Raw genomic sequence first — 18,933 nt, forward strand, 5'->3', positions numbered from 1 at the left:
CCTGTGCCTCCATTTTGTGAATGAAATTCCTTTCTGCTCCATTCAGCAACAGGAGGGCTCCCTGCCAGGAAGCAGAGGCAGGCGGGGGAGGCGGCTCGAGGTTATGCAATGCAACGCAATGCCAGGCCTTCAGAAGAAGCACAGCAGCGCCTCTTCTCTCCCTCCCTGCTTGTATTTGAAGGTCACAAAATGTCACGCCACCCCAGTGCGGAATAACTGCGTGCCCTCGGGGTTTGATAAGCTGAAAAGGGAAGGTGCAATTTAAGCGAGGGGGGGGATGGAAAGGAAATCCCGACGGCCTCACAGGCCAGATAAAAGTCTCTGGCCAGATGAAAGGGTTGCCCATTTCTTTTTGTACACAGAAAAGTACAGAGGTACCTTCGTTCCCAAACTTAATCTGTTCCGGAAGTCCGTTCCAAAACCAAAGCGTTTCCAAAACCAAGGTGCGCTTTTCCATAGAAAGTAATGCAAAACGGATTAATCCGTTCCAGGCTTTGAAAAACAACCCCTAAAACTGCAATTTAATATGAATTTTACTATCTAACACAGGGGTCAGCAACCTTTTTCAGTGGTGGGCCGGTCTACCATCCCTCAGACCATGTGGGGGGCTGGACTATATTTTGAAGGGGGGGAAATGAACGAATTCCTATGCCCCATAAATAACCCAGAGATGCATTTTAAATAAAAGGACACGTTCTACATTCTACTCATGTAAAAACACGCTGATCGTCCAAAGGCTGGAGTGAGAAGGCGATTGGGCTGCATCTGGCCCACAGGCCTTAGTTTGCCTACTCCTGATCTAATGAGATCCATAAAATGAAAGCAATAAACAATGTACTGCAGTCACACAGTCAATCAATCAGTGGCTGAACTGGGTTCCACACAGTCACAAAAACAAAACAAAACAAAACAAAACAAAACGCCGCAAAAACAAAAATGCAAAATAAATAGCAAAAACAGAAAGAACTCAGTGCAACACTCAAATTGGAATTGTAACACTCAAAACGGAGCACATTCGGCTTCCAAAAAAAGTTCGCAAACTTCTGTGTTTGCAGAGTTTGGGTTCCAAGTTGTTTTGAGTAGCAAGGCGTTTGAGAATCAAAGTACTGTATCACTGTATGATTAAGCGGGGCCATTGAATAAATACATAAACTACCTGAAAGTGATTTACAGATGGTATCTAACTATGAGGAGACTTGCTAAAATGTATAAGTCCGAATCAGATAAGTGCTGGAGATGTAACGAGGTTGAGGGTACTTTTCCTCATATGTGGTGGACTTGTAAAAGGGTAAAAGAGTATTGGGAAATGATATACAATGACTTGAAAAAAATATTTTAAAATACCTTTCAAAAAAAACCACAAACCACAACCCAGAGTCCTTTTTGTTGGGGATAATTCAGAGGGAAATTCCCAGGTGTCAAAAAAGACTATTTATGTATGCTACCACTGCAGCCCATGTTTTGTTAGCCCAAAAATGGAAAATGAGTGAGGTCCCAACTAAAGAAGAATGGCAACTTAAAAACTGATGGAATATGTGCAACTTGCAGATTTAACATATAGAATAAGAGAACAAGAAGAACATACATTTAAAGAAGATTGGAAAATGTTTACTGAATATATGGGTGAGAATTATATTCATTTAAAACGCTGGTAGCAGTAAGATAAATTCAACAGTGTAAATAAGTTTTGGTGGATGTGATAACAGAATACTGAATGGTTTAGTTTATGTGAAATATGGAGGGATATATGGTATGCAAAATGAACCATGGAAAGAGAAGAAGGGAAGTCACTGATTGTTAATAATAGTAATAATAATAATAATAATAATAATAATAATAATAATAATAATAATAATTTATTATTTATACCCTGCCAATCTGGCTGGGTTTCCCCAGCCACTCTGGGCAGCTTCCAACCGAATATTAAAAACAATACAGCATCAAACATTAAAAACTTTCCTAAACAGGGCCGCCTTCTTTTAAAAATAAAAGAGTTGCTTATTGCCTTGACATCTGCTGGGAGGGCGTTCCACAGGGCAAGCCCCACCACCGAGAAGGCCCTCTGCCTGGTTCCCTGTAACCTCACTTCACAGTGAGGGAACCACCAGAAGGCCCTCAGCGCTGGACCTCAGTGTCCGGGCAGAACGATGGGGGTGGAGACGCTCCTTCAGGTATCTTGGGCTGAGGCCGTTTAGGACCTTAAAGGTCAGCACCAACACTTTGAATTGTGCTCGGAAGTGTACTGGATGTTTAAACAAGTACAGTGGTACCTCGTGTTAAGACCTTAATTCGTTCTGGAGGTACGTTCTTAACCTGAAACTGTTCTTAACCTGAGGTACCACTTTAGCTAATGGGGCCTTCCACTGCCGCCGCACAATTTTTGTTCTCATCCTGAGGTAAAGTTCTTAACCCGAGGTACTATTTCTGGGTTAGCGGAGTCTGTAACCTGAAGCGCATGTAACCTGAAGCATCTGTAACCCGAGGTACCACTGTATTTAAAATTGCAAAACAGAAAACGTAATAAAAATCATATAAAAGAAAAGAAAAAGTAAAGTATGATTAAGTGGGACCTTTGTATAGATGCATAAATGCCAAGCCCAGTGTGATTCCCACTCTGGTTTTAGAAGGCTATTGAAAAAACTGAATGAGAGGACCAATCTCACTGGAGTGGGTGTCATTTATCCAGGGCAGGGGAGAGGTTTGTAGGAGGTTTGTAGCTGAAGATGGCCCTGGAAGAAATTATTCAGAAATCTTGCAGTGTGTAAGCTATCCCTCCACAGTGAGATGTGCGAGAGGAGGGTAGGTTTGCCTAAAGAACAGCCGCCACCTTTTGATCACATCTCACAGGCTCATTAGCTTGCAAGCTATGAAACTGAGCACAGAAACATTCCAGGCTGAGAAGTAAAAGGAAATGAGTAAAGAAAGAAAAGATTGCCTCTCAGTCAAAGAAAGGAAGGGAGGGGGAGATTTGCAGCCTGGTTGAAAGTGACCTGTGGCTTTCTTAAGAAAGAAAGAAAGAAAGAAAGAAAGAAAGAAAGAAAGAAAGAAAGAAAGAAAGAAAGAAAGATATCTTATAGACTTATTTTGTCATTGTTGCCCGAAAAGTAGAAGAATACTGAGACGGTTAAGACCAATGAGTTTGGGGAAGCAGTTGAGTGTGGGATGGGAGGCTGCAAGATTTCAAGTGATAGCTTTCAAGTGATAGTTGGCTGATGAAGAATTCTATGAACCCGAAAAGCTTGTACATTTCCATAACATAATCAATAGCTTAAGAAAAAGCAGCTTTTAAAAAACACACACAAAACGGGCTGTGTGACTGTACATTAAGGTACATTACGGAACTGCAGAAAGAGGGGGGAAGGAAATCAAGTTTTGAATGTTAAAATGATTGTAAATTAGTGAAATGTATAAACCTGAAAAGCATTTTAAAAAATTATTTTTAAAGGACCACTTCCATGTTTTGGGTGCTCTATGCATGACTCTGCAGGGCTAATGGGCTTTAATATGCTGTGCTGAAGAAAAATACTAAAGCAGGGGTCAGCAAACTTTTTCAGCAGTTGTCCCTCAGAACTTGTGGGGGGCCAGACTATTTTTTTTGGGGGGGGGATGAATTCCTATGCCCCACAAATAACCCAGAGGTGCATTTTAAATAAAAGGACACATTCTACTCATGTAAAAACAGGCTGATTCCCAGACCGTCTACAGGCCGGATTCAGAAGGTGATTGGGCCAGATCCGGCCCCCGGGCCTTAGTTTGCCTACTAGAGTATCTCATCTCTCGCGCGCACACACACACACACACACACCCCACAATTCAGCCCGACTTTCTCACCGCCTACCTGCGTCAAAAGCATAGTCCATCTGCTCCTGTTTGATTACCACTCCTGCCACATACCGGGAACTGCCACCAGCCCCCAGCGGGTTTGCCTGGTCGTACATTGGGTCGTGGAACTCCTGCTTGAAGCCCTGGGCAGGGTACGGGAGGCATGGGGCAGACAGCGGGCGCTGATAAGCTGGCGGGGCATCCGATCCCAAGGCTTGAGAGGTGGGGAAGGATTGGCCCATCTCGCCACGCAGCTGGTACGATGAGCTGGGAGGAGGACAGAAAGACAATGGGCATAGAATAACAGGATTACAGACTTCGAGGGAACCTGCCTGGCGCTGGGTGCAACTACAGACATTCTGCTTAAAACGCCTCCAGTGAAAGCTAACATTTAAGAAACACACTACAGTCGTACCTTGGAAGTCGAACCGAATCCATTCCGGAAGTCCATCATTCCAAAATGTTCAGAAACCAAAGCACAGCTTATGATTGGCTGCAGGAAGCTCCTGCAGCCAATAGGAAGCCCCGTCGGAAGTTCGGCTTCCAAAAAATAGTTCGCAGACCGGAACAGTCACTTCCGGGTTCAGGAGCCAAAATGTTTGAGAACTAAGCTGTTTAAAAACCAAGATACGACTGTACAAGCTGGCCAGCTCCCCCATACAAAGCAATGTGAGTGTACAGCCACCACCCTTTTGTAGAATCGTAGAACTGTTGGAAGAGACCTCAAAGGATCATCTAGTCCAACCCCCTGCAATGCAGGAATCTTTTGCCTAACATGGGGCTCAATCCCACGCCCTGAGATTCACAGCCTCCTGCTCCACCGACAGAGCTATCGCCCATTTTGCAGCAAAGGCTCTCAGGTATGCAAACTACCGGAGTCTGGAATGCCAGGTGAATTCAGCAGGGCTTAGCTGCAGGTAAGCTTGCTCAACATCTCCAAGCAGCCCGAGTTTCTGATCTCTGGCATGCCGGGTTGGGAAGGCGCCAAATAGGCTAACTGGTCGGGAGCAGGCCGAGACTAGTTGGGGTTTAGCCATACCCCGGAAAAATGGGCACTCACAGATAGCCTGCAGGCATGTTTTGCATTGGAAGTGAAAAGTGAACATGATGCTCAGCTCTGAAGATCTCTATACCTGTCTTTCTGTCTGTCTCTCTATCTCTTTGCTGGGTTTGGATTATGGGATAGGGCAGATGAGCTTCCTGGAAGTTTGTTTGAATTCTAAAATTAAACCATTCTGTGGAGCAATGTGTTAGCCCGTCACACACAGAGAGAGTGTGTTGTGAAACCTCTAACATATGTAAGGTAAAGGTAAAGGACCCCTGGATGGTTAAGTCCAGTCAAATGGGGCTGCAGCGCTCATCTCGCTTTCAGGCCGAGGGAGCCAGTTTGTCCACAGACATCTTTCTGGGTCATGTGACCAGCATGACTAAATCGCTTCTGGAGCAACGGAAGACCATGACAGAAACCAGAGTGCACAAAAACACCATTTACCTTCCCACTGCAGCGGTACCTATTTATCTACTTGAACTGGTGTGCTTTCAAACTGCTAGGTTGGCAGGAGCAGGGACCGAGCAACAGGAGCTCACCCCATCACGGGGATTCAAACTGCCGACCTTCTGATCGGCAATCCCAAGAGGCTCAGTGGTTTAGACCACAGCGCCAGATGTGGGGTACCCTTTGGCCCTCCAGATGTTGCAGAACTACAATTCCCACCATCCCTGGCTGTTGGCTAGGCTTCCTAGGCCTGATGGGAGCTTTGCTTCAACAGCATCTGGAGAGGAGGAGAACCATGTGCTCCACTTTGAGCTCCTTGGAAGAAAAGGTGGTATAGAACTATAACAAATAAAAATAAAAGATATACAACCAAAAGGTAAAGGGACCCCTGACCATTAGGTCCAGTCGTGACAGACTCTGGGGTTGCGGCGCTCATCTCGCTTTATTGGCCGAGGGAGCCGGCGTACAGCTTCCGGGTCATGTGGCCAGCATGACTAAGCCACTTCTGGTGAACCAGAGCAGTGCACGGAAACACCGTTTACCTTCCCCGCCAGAGTGGTACCTATTTATCTACGTGCACTTTGAGGTGCTTTCGAACTGCTAGGTTGGCAGGAGCAGGGACCGAGCAATGGGAGCTCACCCCGTCGCGGGGATTCGAACCGCCGACCTTCTGATCGGCAAGTCCTAGGCTCTGTGGTTTAACCCACAGCGCCACCCGTGTCCCTAGAACCAAAAGGTAGAGTAAAGCTTTTCTGAAATAAGAGTCAAGATTCAGGGGGCTCTTTCGCCACCCCAGCCACTAAAAACAAATAAAATTTAAAATGTAGGGACCCTGCCCAAGCGATGGGGAACCTACAGCTCTCCATATGTTGTTGGACTAGAACTCCCATAGTATCTGCCCACTGATGGCCATTTGTGGAACAGCAATAGCCGGAGGACCCCAGCTTCCCCCTCCTTGCCCTACCCACTAGCGATCCAGTTGACTACTTAGCTCAGGAGCTGGTAGTGTTTAAAGCAGCTGGACCACATGTGTAGCACCCTCTTCCCCAGAGGCCCACCAGAGCCCTAGCCTTAGCATATGTCGGAGGAAATATTATTGCAGTCAGACCAACAATTCATATTTTGCTAGAGAGGCGTATGAAGGGGCTGAGGCTCATAGAGCTCTCCTGTAAAATATGCTAGAGAGAACTCCGTGAGATCACTTCCTTTGTCTTCCTTGGCAGGAAGCTGTGACACTATATACTTCCTTCCTGCCTCCTCCATCTTCATTGGGCTTCCAAGCTGACCACATGTGCATGTCTGAGCTCATCATTTTTGAACTGAGATTTTGTACTTTTGTAACTTAGTAGTTATAAGCCTGCCTTCATATTGCTACTGTAATCGCTGCTCTGATACCTAGATTATGTAAGTAAACACTACTTTTATTTCTTCACAAAACAATGTGTGTGTGATTGTTGCTTTCTAAAGGTAAGGGGTAATACCAGGAAAATCCAGTCTGCCTTATGGCATCCTGGGTTATTGTTTCTAAAAGGTTAAATCCACCTTGTCTTAGCTTCCAAGGTTAACCTGCAAAGGATGCTACTCTGCTGATCTTGCTAATGTGAGCAAGGAAGGATGACAACTAGGCAATATATCCTCTCCTGGTGTCTAAATCCATCCCTACAGAAACATTAAAGTCTTTCAAGGACTCCTGGCATTTGGTGGCTGGGAGGTCAAGCTTGAGCCTCCAGGATTGGTTGGGATGCATTGCGAAACGATACCTGCTCAATGCCATGGCTCACCTGTGCTCCATAAGGTATGCCCGTCCGGGCGCAGCCTGGGGCAGGCCGTGGGAGCTCACAAAGTTTGACTCTTGCCTAGAGAAATACGCAAGCATCAGTTGCAGACGGATATACATCTTACTGGCTCCCACTGACCTCCTCCACTTATCCCAGCGTAACCCTGACACATGGTAACTGGTGCGATTCTCAAACAGTTGCTCATTTTTCTAAGCATCCTCATTCTCTGGGTATGGATCATTACATAGCCAAAACGGCACCACCCATGCACAAGAGAAGAGTATCAGCCAGGGTGGATAAAAAGCAATGGTTTTTTTTAAAAAAAAATGGGTTTTTTTATTTAAATCGGATTTTTAAAAAAAAATGCTTTGGGGGGGGGGAATCTTTCTAAAAATAGTTTTGTATTTAAGTTACATTATAGTCCAAAGGCTATTCATTAGGAAATAAGGATTTGTTTTAAGTTTTTCCATGTGTGCTAAAACTCGGTCTAAGTTTTTTTTTTAAAAAAAAAAATGTTTAACCGCATCAGTTAACAAACATGGATACATGTGCTATAACGTTATTGTTTTAGTTAAGTAAATTCTTTAAATTGTTATTAAGGAAGTGGTTATTTTTCTCCTTCCAATAAAGTATAGCAGAAGAGTTGTCCAAATATAAACAGTTAACTTATTAAACCTCACAATAATTCCATGTATTTCTAATAGTATAACCAAATTAGTAATATATAACTGTAAAAACTACTCTGAAATTTTATTGTTCCAAAAATGAAACCGTCATCTGGATGTAAATATTAAGATTATACCAGCAAGAGTCAGTTTTTCTGTAAAAAAAAAAAATGATTTAAATCAAGTCTTACTGACTTACTGACCACCCTGGTATCAGCAGACATGGGAAAACCTCAAAGTTTGCAGCAGTGTAAAAAAATATTGGGCTAGGGGCGTCCTAAAATGTGGGGAAGAGATGGATGGGATGGAAATCTCCAAAGCAACGTAATAAGAACTGTGGACACGGAACGCTGGCTGGCTGTTTTGGGGAAAGAGGTGGGATGGAGTGACGAGGAAAAGGGCCTATCTTACTGGCCAGCCACTTGAAGAAGGTTGAGTTAGTGGAATCCTCGTACAGACAGATTGCAAGCACATCTATTCTTAACGCTTTCAAGGAACACTGGAAACGCATCTCATAATGACAGGTGTGCTTCAGGTGAATGTCAGATCAGGGGAGATGGGTTGGAACCCACTCACCCAAAACATTACCTGGCATAAAGGCATTGCTCCCCATTACGGTACTGGTAAGGCTGTCTGCGCCGGCAGGACCCCGCTGCTTCCGAACATGGGCTCTGAGGCTCCTTCTTGATCTTAGCTGGGGGGCTGTGAAGGGCTACTGAGAAAAGGAAATTGAGGCGTCAAGGCCTTCCAACAGGAAAGAGCCTGCATTGCGACTAGATTGGGAAGCCTGTGGTTCTCCAGAAGCTATCGGACTCCAACTCCCATCAGCCCCAGTCCAGCGTGGCCAGTGGCCAGCCATCATGGGAGTTGTAGTCCCAACATTTGGAAGGCCAAGCCTGGGCAGTGTGTATGGAGGTCCTGGGCTCTCTCAGCTTCAGTCCAAAGGAAAGCAGAGAAAGACGTTTGGCACCAGCTTGGCTGCAGGAGTTGCCAGAAGAAGGCGTACAGTGGTGCCTCACAAGACGAATTTAATCCGTTCCGTGAGGCTCTTTGTATAGTGTTTTTTTCGTCTTGCGAAGCAAGCCCATTGACAGCTTAGCGGATTAGCGCTATTAGCGGTTTAGCGGCTTTTAGCGGCTTATCAGCTGTTAAGCGGCTTATCAGCGGATCAGCGGCTTAGGAAAAGGGGGGGAAAGGGGGGGAAACCCACAGGAACTCGCAAGACATTTCGTCTTGCGAAGCAAGCCCATAGGGAAATTCGTTTTGCGAAGCGCCTCCAAAACGGAAAACCCTTTCGTCTAGCGGGTTTTCCGTCTTGCGAGGCGTTTGTCTTGCGGGGCACCACTGTATAGGGCACCATCCAACCATCTCAGGGGTGCTACTTTGGATTTGTGTAGGGTTTACTTCCCTTTGTACAGCAGGCTAGCTTCTACATCTCCCTCTCTAGCCTATATCCAGGCAAGCCAAACAATAATAATAATTTATTATTTCTACCCCACCTACCTGGCTGGGTTTCCCCAGCCATTCTGGGCGGCTCCCAACAGAATATTAAAAACACGATAAAACATCAAACATTGAGAACTTCCCTAAGCCTTCAGATGACTCCTAAAAGTCAGATAGTTGTTTATTTCCTTGACATCTGATGGGAGGGCGTTCCACAGGGAGGGCGCCACTACCAAGAAGGCCCTCTGCCTGGTTTCCTGCAACCTCACTTCTCGCAGGGAGAGAACCACCAGAAGGCCCTCAGAGCTGGACCTCAGTGTCTGGGTTGAATGATGGGAGTGGAGACACTCCATCAGATATACTGGGCCGAGGCCGTTTAGGGCTTTAAAGGTCAGCACCAACACTTTGAATTGTGCTCAGAAACGTATTGGGAGCCAATGTAGGTCTTTCAGGACCGGTGTTATATGGCCTAGGCAGCCACTCCCAGTCACCAGTCTAGCTGCCGCATTCTGGATTAGTTGTAGTTTCCGGGTCACCTTCAAAGGTAGCCCCACGTAGAGCGCATCGCAGTAGTCTAAGCGGGAGATAACCAGAGCATGCACCACTCTGGCGAGACAGTCTGTGGGCAGGTAGGGTCTCAACCTGTGTACCAGATGGAGCTGGTAGACAGCTGCCCTGGACAATGCCAAAAGCACTGTCAGAGTTCAAGATGGGGGTGGGGGCAGGAGGGAAAGCATTCAAGGAGAGTGCAAAGCATGATGAGTGTGGCAGAGTCAGGCAGAGGGATTTTGAGGGCCACATCTGGCTCGCAGGCCTGAGGTTCGCCACTTCCCAGTTCAGCGCATCCCGGTTGTGCGAAAGGGATCAGCCATGCTGGCGTTCCAGACATTTTCACCACCTTCTGGTTTCTCCCACTAAAGCCCTACCTTCCCCTCCTCCTCCTCCTCGCCATCTCCCCAGCCAGAGTACTTACAGTTTTCTGAATGAAAGTCAGGCACAAATTGCTCATCGCTGTCTGGAACTTGAGCTGCAAAAGGGCAAGAGAGGAGAGAGAGAGCAACGTTTGGCATCAAACTCGGCGCTCTATTAAAACCAGGCTCCAGAAGAAATAAGGCAGGAGGGATTGTGGCAGGGGGGAGTGGGGAGGGATGTGGAGAACTAGCTTGCACATGAGACGATGGGAGAAGGATCACTGCCAGGAGACGGGAGCCAGTTTCCCCCTTGGGACTCCAGTCACTTCTACGTAATCTTTTCCCCCCAGTAGGTTCGCCCATTAGCACGGCTGGCTGTTTTCCTCCCTCCGGAGGATCAAAAACTCAGGTGCTCTGCTTCCTTTCCCACTGTGCAGCGCCGATCTCTTAGCGCTTTGGGCGATGCTGCAATAGAAGCCCAGGCTAGCTTGGTCCAGCTCAAGAGACAGGGTGCCACAAAAGAGCAGCGCCATGCAGCCGAGGGATCCAGACCACAGCAAGGTACAAGCAGCAAGAGATAAGGCAAGCCAGAGCAAGCTGCTTGTGGCAGCCAGTGTGGCATAGTGGTTAGAGTGCTGGCCTAGGACCTGGGAGACTGGGGTTCAAATCCCTACTCAGCCATAAGCGTGACCTTGGGGCATTCACCGTCTCTCGGCCTCACTGAGTTGCTGAAAGGATTAACCAGGGAGAAGGAGAACCTTGGGAACTGTAGTTTGTTAAGGGAACTGTAGTTTGTTAAGGGTGCTGAGGGCTGTTAGCAGCATTAGAAACTCAGGTATATAACTTATTCGGTACCTTAAACCTAGGCTGCCGTCACCACCACAGATTGTCTAAGTGCCATTTCTTTTCATTGATGTTTGCTGTTGTTGCTCATTTATATATTAATCCTTATTGTCATTGTCCCATACAGAACAACGAAATTGAAAAAATCTACCGCAGACATTCAAAAACCAGCAAGCCATTTCTACACCACTTTATATTTTAAAGGAGAAATCTCAAAGGGGTTTACAACACATCAAAACTCCAAATAAAACAATGCAGAATGAAACTGAATTCAAGCTTTGAGGAAAATATTTCAGATCCTTCTCTAGGTGACATTTTGCTTTCCCTAGTCGCCAGCCCGGCATCCAGAGATCTCCACGTGGTTGCAATTAGACACATAACATGCCTGGTGCTTGGCTAATTTCAAACACCGGTTGTTAGAGACCCCAGATACCCACGCAGAGCTACAATTTCCTAAGTGGTTCAAGAGTCAGTCCTTTCCAGGGAATTTCAGTGGTACCTCAGTTTTCAAGCACCTCGGAAGATTAATGTTTCAGTTTTCAAACACCGAAAACCCAGAAGTGAATGCTTCTGTTTTCGAACGCGCTGTGGAAGTTGAATGGCTTCTGAGGCACGTTTCTCAATTGATGTTGCTAACCACCTCGAACATCTTAGAAGTCAAACAGTCTTCCGGAATGGATTACATTCGACAACTGAGGTACCACTGTATAACTTCCTGAGGGGAATGAGGTCTGTGCACCCAGGGGCGGAGCTAGCCACCCACAGGGGCGGGGTGAGTGTCCCAGGGGGGCACTGCCCACGACGAGCATCCTGGGGGGAGGGGCAGCAATGTCACCCCCCCCCCCAGGGATGACACCTGGGGCGTGCTGCACCCATCACACCCCCTTCCTTTGCCAGTGGGTCTCCTAAGAACAAGAACAGGGTTGCAATATACAGTTGCAAGATGGCAAAGAGATGGAGAAGGGAGACTTTTAAATGCAAAGACAAGGTTTTGGGGGGATATCGAAATGGGGAGGAAGCCAGGAAACGTATGTCGTATGAGAGTAAGAAATGTGGCATGCCCTGGTAGGAACACAGATTATATATCGCACCAGGGATGAGCAGCCTATTCACTGCAAAAAGGCAGCTGACTGCACACATAGTCAATGCTAAAAGCTAAATGGCTTCTGTGAAAAGGGATCTCCTGCCTTTATCTGTTCTGTGATCACTCTCTGGCTTCCATTAGGTTTCCCAAGCAATAGTCTAGGTTAGGGAATTTGACAGCACAGTCCTTATATATTGAGTTCAACGAGGTTTACTCCCAGGTAAAACTGAGCTCTGTGAGTGAGGACCAGGACATTCACAGGGGAACCAAAATGCTTGTTTACAAAGCTATTGTGCTACCAACCTTACTGTATGCTTGTGAAACATGGACCACTTATAAACACTGTCTCAAACACCTCAAAAGATTCCATTAACGGTGTCTCCGAAATATTTTACACGTCACTTGGAAAGACAGGTGAACTAATGCCAGTGTATTGGAAGAAGCAAAGATCACCAGTGTCGAAGCAATGATTCTTCAACATCAACTTCGTTGGATGTTGTGTGGATGCCTGATTATCGTCTTCCAAAGCAACTACTCTATTCCAAACTTAAAAATGGAAAGTGCAATGCTGGGGGTCAACAAAAGAGGTTTAAAGACTCTCTCAAGGCAAATCTAAAAAATGTAGTATAAACACCGACAACTGGGAAACACTGGCCTGTGAGCACTCCAATTAGAGAACAGCCTTTACCAAAGGTGTCATGGGTTCTGAAGACGCTTGAGCTCAGGACAAAAGGAAGAAGCATGCTAAGAGGAAGGCGTGCTTGGCAAACCCTCACCGTGATCAACTCCTGCCCGGAAGCCTATGTCCCCATGGTGGAAGGACATGTGGATCCAGAATTGGCCTCTACAGTCACTTACGGACTCACTGTTAAAACCGTGTTCGTGGAAGACAATCTTACTCGGCTACAAGCGATCGCCAAAGAAGAAGACACCCAGGTAAACAGATATGGAGCCACATGTGAGAGCCGAGTCCAGGGTGGGGAAGATGAAGAAGAGGAGTTTGGATTTGATATCCTGCTTTATCACTACCCGAAGGAGTCTCAAAGCGGCTAACAATCTCCTTTCCCTTCCTCCCCCACAACACTCTGTGAGGTGAGTGGGGCTGAGAGACTTCAGAGAAGTGTGACTGGCCCAAGGTCACCCAGCAGCTGCATGTGGAGGAGCGGAGACACGAACCCGGTTCCCCAGATTACGAGACTATCGCTCTTAACCACTACACCACACTGGCTCACAGGTGACAAACTACCCCAGAAGGAGAGGACATCAGCAGTTTGATGCCACCCCCAGAAGCGCACTCCATTGTCTCTCAAGGCAGAAAGATGCCAACAAAGCAGATCTAGGGTAGCAAGCCAAGAACAAGTCATACCAAATTATTATTTTACCAGGGATAGCTCTAAAATGTTACCATGTCACATAAAATGATGTAATATCTCTGAAATGATAAAAAATAAGCAATCCACTGCCCGGTTTCACTTGCACTTTAAATCCATCAGTCTGAATTCCCTGAGCCACCCCCGCCCCATCCCTGGACAATTCATGTTTCTTTCATATGCATGTCTTGTTTCCGCTTGCGTAGTATAAATAGAACTTCTCTGAGAGGCTGGTGCTTTTTAATGCCTTCCACATGGCACTGAATTAAAGGGATATTCCACACACCCTACTTCGACCTGGCTTGGACTAATGAAAGGAAAGGGGGGAAAGCTGGAAAACTGAAAATGGAATACCAAACATAGGAAACTGCCTTTTCCTAAGTCAGAGAGTTATTGTCCACAGTCGCTGGCAGTGCCTCTCCAAAAACAAGGAAAAGGCCCGTATATAAAAAAACTAAACATTAAAACAACTGCTTCCCTATACAGGGCTGCTTTGAGATGTCTTCTAAAGGTTATATAGTTACTTGGCTCAGGGGTCACATAACTCCATACCCTCCAACATTTCTCTGATGAAAATAGGGATGTCCTAAGGAAAAGTGGTGATTCTGGGATCACCTCAGAAACCGGGACGGCTTCTGTAAATCCGGGACTGTTCCTGGAAAACAGGGACACTTGAAGGGTCTGGTAGTAGGTATTATTATTGTAAGTTATTCAATTTATGTATACCACCCTACATCCGAGGATTACAGGGTCAGTTTACAGTAGCCCCACTAGAAGGAAAGTTAGACAGCAAAATTTGACGGCACCCTTCTAAGCGGTTTCTGTACCCTATACATTTAAAGTGGCATCATACCACTTTACACAGCCGTGGTTTCCCCCAAGTAATACAGTGGTACCTCAAGTTAAGTACTTAATTCATTCTGGAGGTCCGTTCTTAACCTGAAACTGTTCTGAACCTGAAACACCACTTTAGCTAATGGGGCCTCCTGCTGCTGCCGCGCCGCCAGAGCCCAATTTCTGTTCTCATCCTGAAGCAAAGTTCTTAACCTGAAGCACTATTTCTGGGTTAGCAGAGTCTGTAACCTGAAGCGTATGTAACCCAAGGTACCACTGTATACCTAGGTGTTATCGAAATGTATACCTACTATTTCACTAAAGGACTTTCGACTTTGTGCGCTCCTTTACCAAAGACACACTTGTCACTCACAACGGCGCCGCACATGCGAAATTAACTCTTACATCAAAATATTATGTTACGTATTGTATTGAACCGAACCGAGCCACTGCTGCGGGATTTCTGTTCTCATCCTGAAGCAAAGATCTTAACCTGAGGTACTATTTCTGGGTTAACGGAGTCTGTAACCTGAAGCGACTGTAACCTGAAGCATCTGTAACCCGAGGTACCACTGTACTGTGGACCTCCATTCCTCAAGCAACTACCAGTCCCGGACTTTTCTGGGAAGTGGGGTCAATTGCAAAACCGCTCCCGCAATCTCCTTTATTCAGCCCCTCCTCTTCCATTATCATAGCTTTTATCTTTTTTTATTTTTAACGCTACATTTGGGCAACTGCAGCACCTGCTCATCGCGTTTACCGATGGGCACCATTTCATTAGTATTATTTGAATGGAAGGTGATAACTTCATATGGACGTCTACTGAGTGTATCATGCCAATCAAGCATGATTTAAAAATAAACAAATACAAGGCATAAGCTGCCATTCCCGGAAAAAGCAGGTGTGAGCGTAAAACACAGAAACGAAGCAAGATCACAGCTCTGAATGTACCTTATAGCAGGGAGAGGCAGAAGACAGACCCTGATCTAGCTGTAGATCTCTGGCTAATTTGAAGTAGATAAGCAACGATTTCTGACTCCCAAATGTTTAACGCCAACAAAATAATTCCCATCCATGCCGCATCATACTACTGAAGTGAAGGAAGCAAGGAATGATAGTAGGAGTAGATTTGAAGGATTGTGAGCTCTGTTCAGTTCTGGCGCTCCGAGCAGATTCCTGGGATCAGAATAGCTTGATTCTAAGTGCAAGTATTTTGCATCAAGATCTGATTGGTGGATCTCAAGGTTCTAGTCAACACAGACACAGACACACACAGAGAGACACATACACAGTAGATTTCACAAGCCAGAAGCCTGAAAGGATGTAAAGTAGGAACTGGCAGACTCCCATAGCAGAGGAGTTTAAATACAGTGGTACCTTGGGTTACATACGCTTCAGGTTACACACTCCGCTAACCCAGAAATAGTACTTTGGGTTAAGAACTTTGCTTCAGGATGAGAACAGAAATTGTGCGGTGGCGGCACAGCAGCAGCGGGAGGCCCCATTAGCTAAAGTGGTGCTTCAGGTTAAGAACAGTTTCAGGTTAAGAATGGACCTCCAGAACGAATTAAGTACGTAACCAGAGGTACCACTGTACTGTATTTGGTTTGGGGAGGTTCAAATCTTCGCACAGAGTGAAGCTCACTAGCTGACTTTTGGGCCACACCCTCAGCCTAATCAAACTCAAAGGAATGATGGTGTTTTTTTGGGGGGGGGAGAGAAATGGGAAGAGATAGTCCTGTTTCCATTCCATGGGAGCGGAAAAATCGAATTAGGCTAACGCACAGAAAACTTTTAAGTTCTTTGGATGAAATGCAGATTTTTTATTTTTTTAAAAAAAGTTTTAAATAAACAAAATAAAGAAACAGGAGGCCCAGGTGCGAAACCTGCCTCACTCAAAGCAGTTGAGTTGAAGGAAGACTCCACCCCGCCACAAAAAATTACAATATTCACAAATGCCTTCCTTCTCTCCCAGCATGTCATTCCTGAATGTTGCAAAGAAGCAATATGCGTTCTGGGAAGGAGCCCCTTTCAGCTTGAGGGTCTGATTTCTAACCATTCTTATTTTTAACATAATTTACAAAACACGGGGTGTTAAAAATCCCCCATGTAAGATCACTTGCAAAATAATGTTCCCCAGAGTTTATTATTGTCACCACCGACCATTCTGAATTAACACATCTCAGGACTGACTCCTGAAACGACATGCTTAAGAAGCGGGAGCTAGGGAAAAACACGTCTGCCAAATCCTAGGCCCTTTCTCTGGATGCAATATTTTCCACTGTGGGAATCAGCTTTCGGAAGAAATCTTGGGCAGAAACAAATAACGGAGAAGGTTGGCATTGAAAGTTCACCCAAATTTGTCAGGATCTGAGAGCAGAGATTTGGAGGGTTAGGCAGACCTCAACTTTTGGAAGAAATTGGTACAGGCTTTCAATTTGGGCAGTTTGCATATTTACCATCTTACCCAACATTGCTGCATCATGAGCACAGCAGATTTCGGCATGCTTAACAGAGCTTTGACCTCCTCGGCAGTCCTCAGAAAAGTTTCCGAGGGCCCACAGGAAAAGGGGAAGTCCCATTGCATTAGCAGAACCTCCTCCCCCCCCCCCAAGCATTGGACACAAATATATAGAATCACAGAATTGAAGAGTTGGGAGGGACACAACGGTCATCTAGTCCAACCCCCTGCAATGCAGGAATCTCAACTAAAGCATCCATGACACATGGCCATCCAACCTCTACTTAAACACCTCCAAGGAAGGAAAGTCCACTATGCCCCAACAGTGCTGTCTTTAGCATATGCGCCGCCGGGGTGCAAAGATCCGCCCAGCTCCTCCAAATTTAGTTTAGCCCCCAAATTTACTTTTACTATGCTTTTGTCAGACACCACGCTTACGCCTTAATCTCTTGTTTATGAAAGAGAGGAAAAGGAAACAAACTTTTTTATTCTTTCACTTCTTTACAATGCACTTCTACTTAAGTATACAACGCCACCACACTTCAACTTATCAGTATTGTTTAGGCACCTACTTAGGAGAAAGTTCAATTCAACTTAGGAGAAAGTTCAGTTCAATACAATACGTAACATAATATTTTGATGTAAGAGTTAATTTCGCATGTGCGGCGCCGTTGTGAATGACAAGCGTGTCTTTGGTAAAGGAGCGCACAAAGTCGAAAGTCCTTTAGTGAAACAGTAGGCATACATTTCGGTAACACCTAGGTATACAGTGGTACCTTGGGTTACATATGCTTCAGGTTACAGACTCTGCTAACCCAGAAATAGTGCTTCAGGTTAAGAACTTTGCTTCAGGATGAGAACAGAAATTGGGCTCTGGTGGCGCGGCAGCAGCAGGAGGCCCCATTAGCTAAAGTGGTGCTTCAGGTTAAGAACAGTTTCAGGTTAAGAACGGACCTCCAGAATGAATTAAGTACTTAACCTGAGGTAGCACTGTATATGTATTTTGCTTTTCTAGCTTGATCAAAACTATTTATTATTTCATAACTGGTAAATAGTTAAGAGCTTAGGCGGCTTCAGAGGTGGGCCCCTGGCGCCCCCCCCCAAATTCGGCGCACAGGTGCCCCGCACCCCTTGCACCCCCAGGTAAAGACGGCCCTGTATCCCCAAGGAAGACTGCTTCACTGTCAAACAGCTCTTGCTGTCAAAAGTTCTTCCTGATTTACCACAGGAATCCTACCAAATGCAGAGCTATGGAGATGATAATAATAATAATAAAATTTTATTTATACCCCACCCTTCCCGGTTCAAAAACCAGGCTCAGGGCAGCTAACAACAAATTTAAAACACTTAATTGTAAAAGCAGCATAAAATACAGCAAAAACATGAATAACAAAAAAATTCAAAGTTCAGAAATCAATTTACGGGAAATCCATCTAATAAGCATTAGATAATCACCAGGGCTAGCTGGCTGAATTAGGTCTACTTGGACCAGTGAGGAGGCCAGGGGAGAATTAGCTATGGGGTCTCAGAGCAGGTAATCACATCCCAACCACATATTCTGCATGGTTCTCCTTAAAAAACAGAGTTTTGGGGAAATACCAAGCTCGCTTACCTAGAAGCAACACACCACTAGATTCAAGGGTACTAACAAAGCAAGCATGCCTAGGATTGCAGCCTTATGGTCCCAACTTCAGATCAAAGTGGCCCGCCTTTTACATAAAAACAGATAATCAATTGGTTTTGTGAAAAAAGGACTCACCTCCTCTGCGTATCCTCAAGCCAAAGCTGGAAAGACATCTAACATGCCATGATTTCATTTGTCCCGGCCAAAGCATTTGAACGAGGCCAGACAGTAGGAGAGCTCAACATTTCCTCCTAGAGACGGCAAATTTATTCCTCTCTAACAGACATTGGGGTTGACTGGCAAGGAACCAAGAAGCCCAGAAAGCTCATCCAAGGTAGATGGAACATCTACCTTAATAGCACAGAGAGCTGCCTTATACAGAGCCAGGCTGATTTTGTCTTAGCCTAGCATCAAGCACTTCAAGGCTGCTAATGGTTCTCCACCCAGAGGTCTTCTTCCTTCTCCCGCTACCCAATCCCTTTCTCAACTAGGGATGCTCTGAAAGGACCTTCTGCACACAAAGAAAATGGTCCACCGTTGAGCCATGGTTCCTTCCCTGCATAGGACTCCGTCAGATGTGTTCTTGATACCAGCAAGCCTCCA

The 18,933-nt window shown here is 45.7% G+C and overlaps 2 protein-coding genes across 5 annotated transcripts in view; one reads left to right on the forward strand and one right to left on the reverse strand.

Moving 5' to 3' along the window:
- Nucleotides 1-18,933, forward strand: part of TMEM92 (transmembrane protein 92) — a 365,445-nt gene that overhangs the window by 207,002 nt on the left and 139,510 nt on the right. The gene's annotated exons all lie outside the window — the stretch shown is intronic.
- Nucleotides 1-18,933, reverse strand: part of ETV4 (ETS variant transcription factor 4) — a 39,619-nt gene that overhangs the window by 11,346 nt on the left and 9,340 nt on the right. For 2 of the 4 annotated variants that reach the window (XM_081838037.1, XM_081838039.1), the window contains 4 exons: nucleotides 10,177-10,230; nucleotides 8,349-8,472; nucleotides 7,099-7,173; nucleotides 3,839-4,089 (listed from right to left, as the gene is read on the reverse strand). In XM_081838037.1, the coding sequence (XP_081694163.1) occupies nucleotides 3,839-4,089; nucleotides 7,099-7,173; nucleotides 8,349-8,472; nucleotides 10,177-10,230 (504 nt within the window). Of the gene's footprint in view, nucleotides 1-3,838; nucleotides 4,090-7,098; nucleotides 7,174-8,348; nucleotides 8,476-10,176; nucleotides 10,231-18,933 lie in introns of all 4 variants that reach the window. The other 2 variants (XM_081838036.1, XM_081838038.1) reach the window with 1 other exon arrangement.

This window comes from Podarcis erhardii (genome assembly GCF_964252035.2).
Source record: "Podarcis erhardii genome assembly, chromosome: 13".
Taxonomy (NCBI): domain Eukaryota; kingdom Metazoa; phylum Chordata; class Lepidosauria; order Squamata; family Lacertidae; genus Podarcis; species Podarcis erhardii.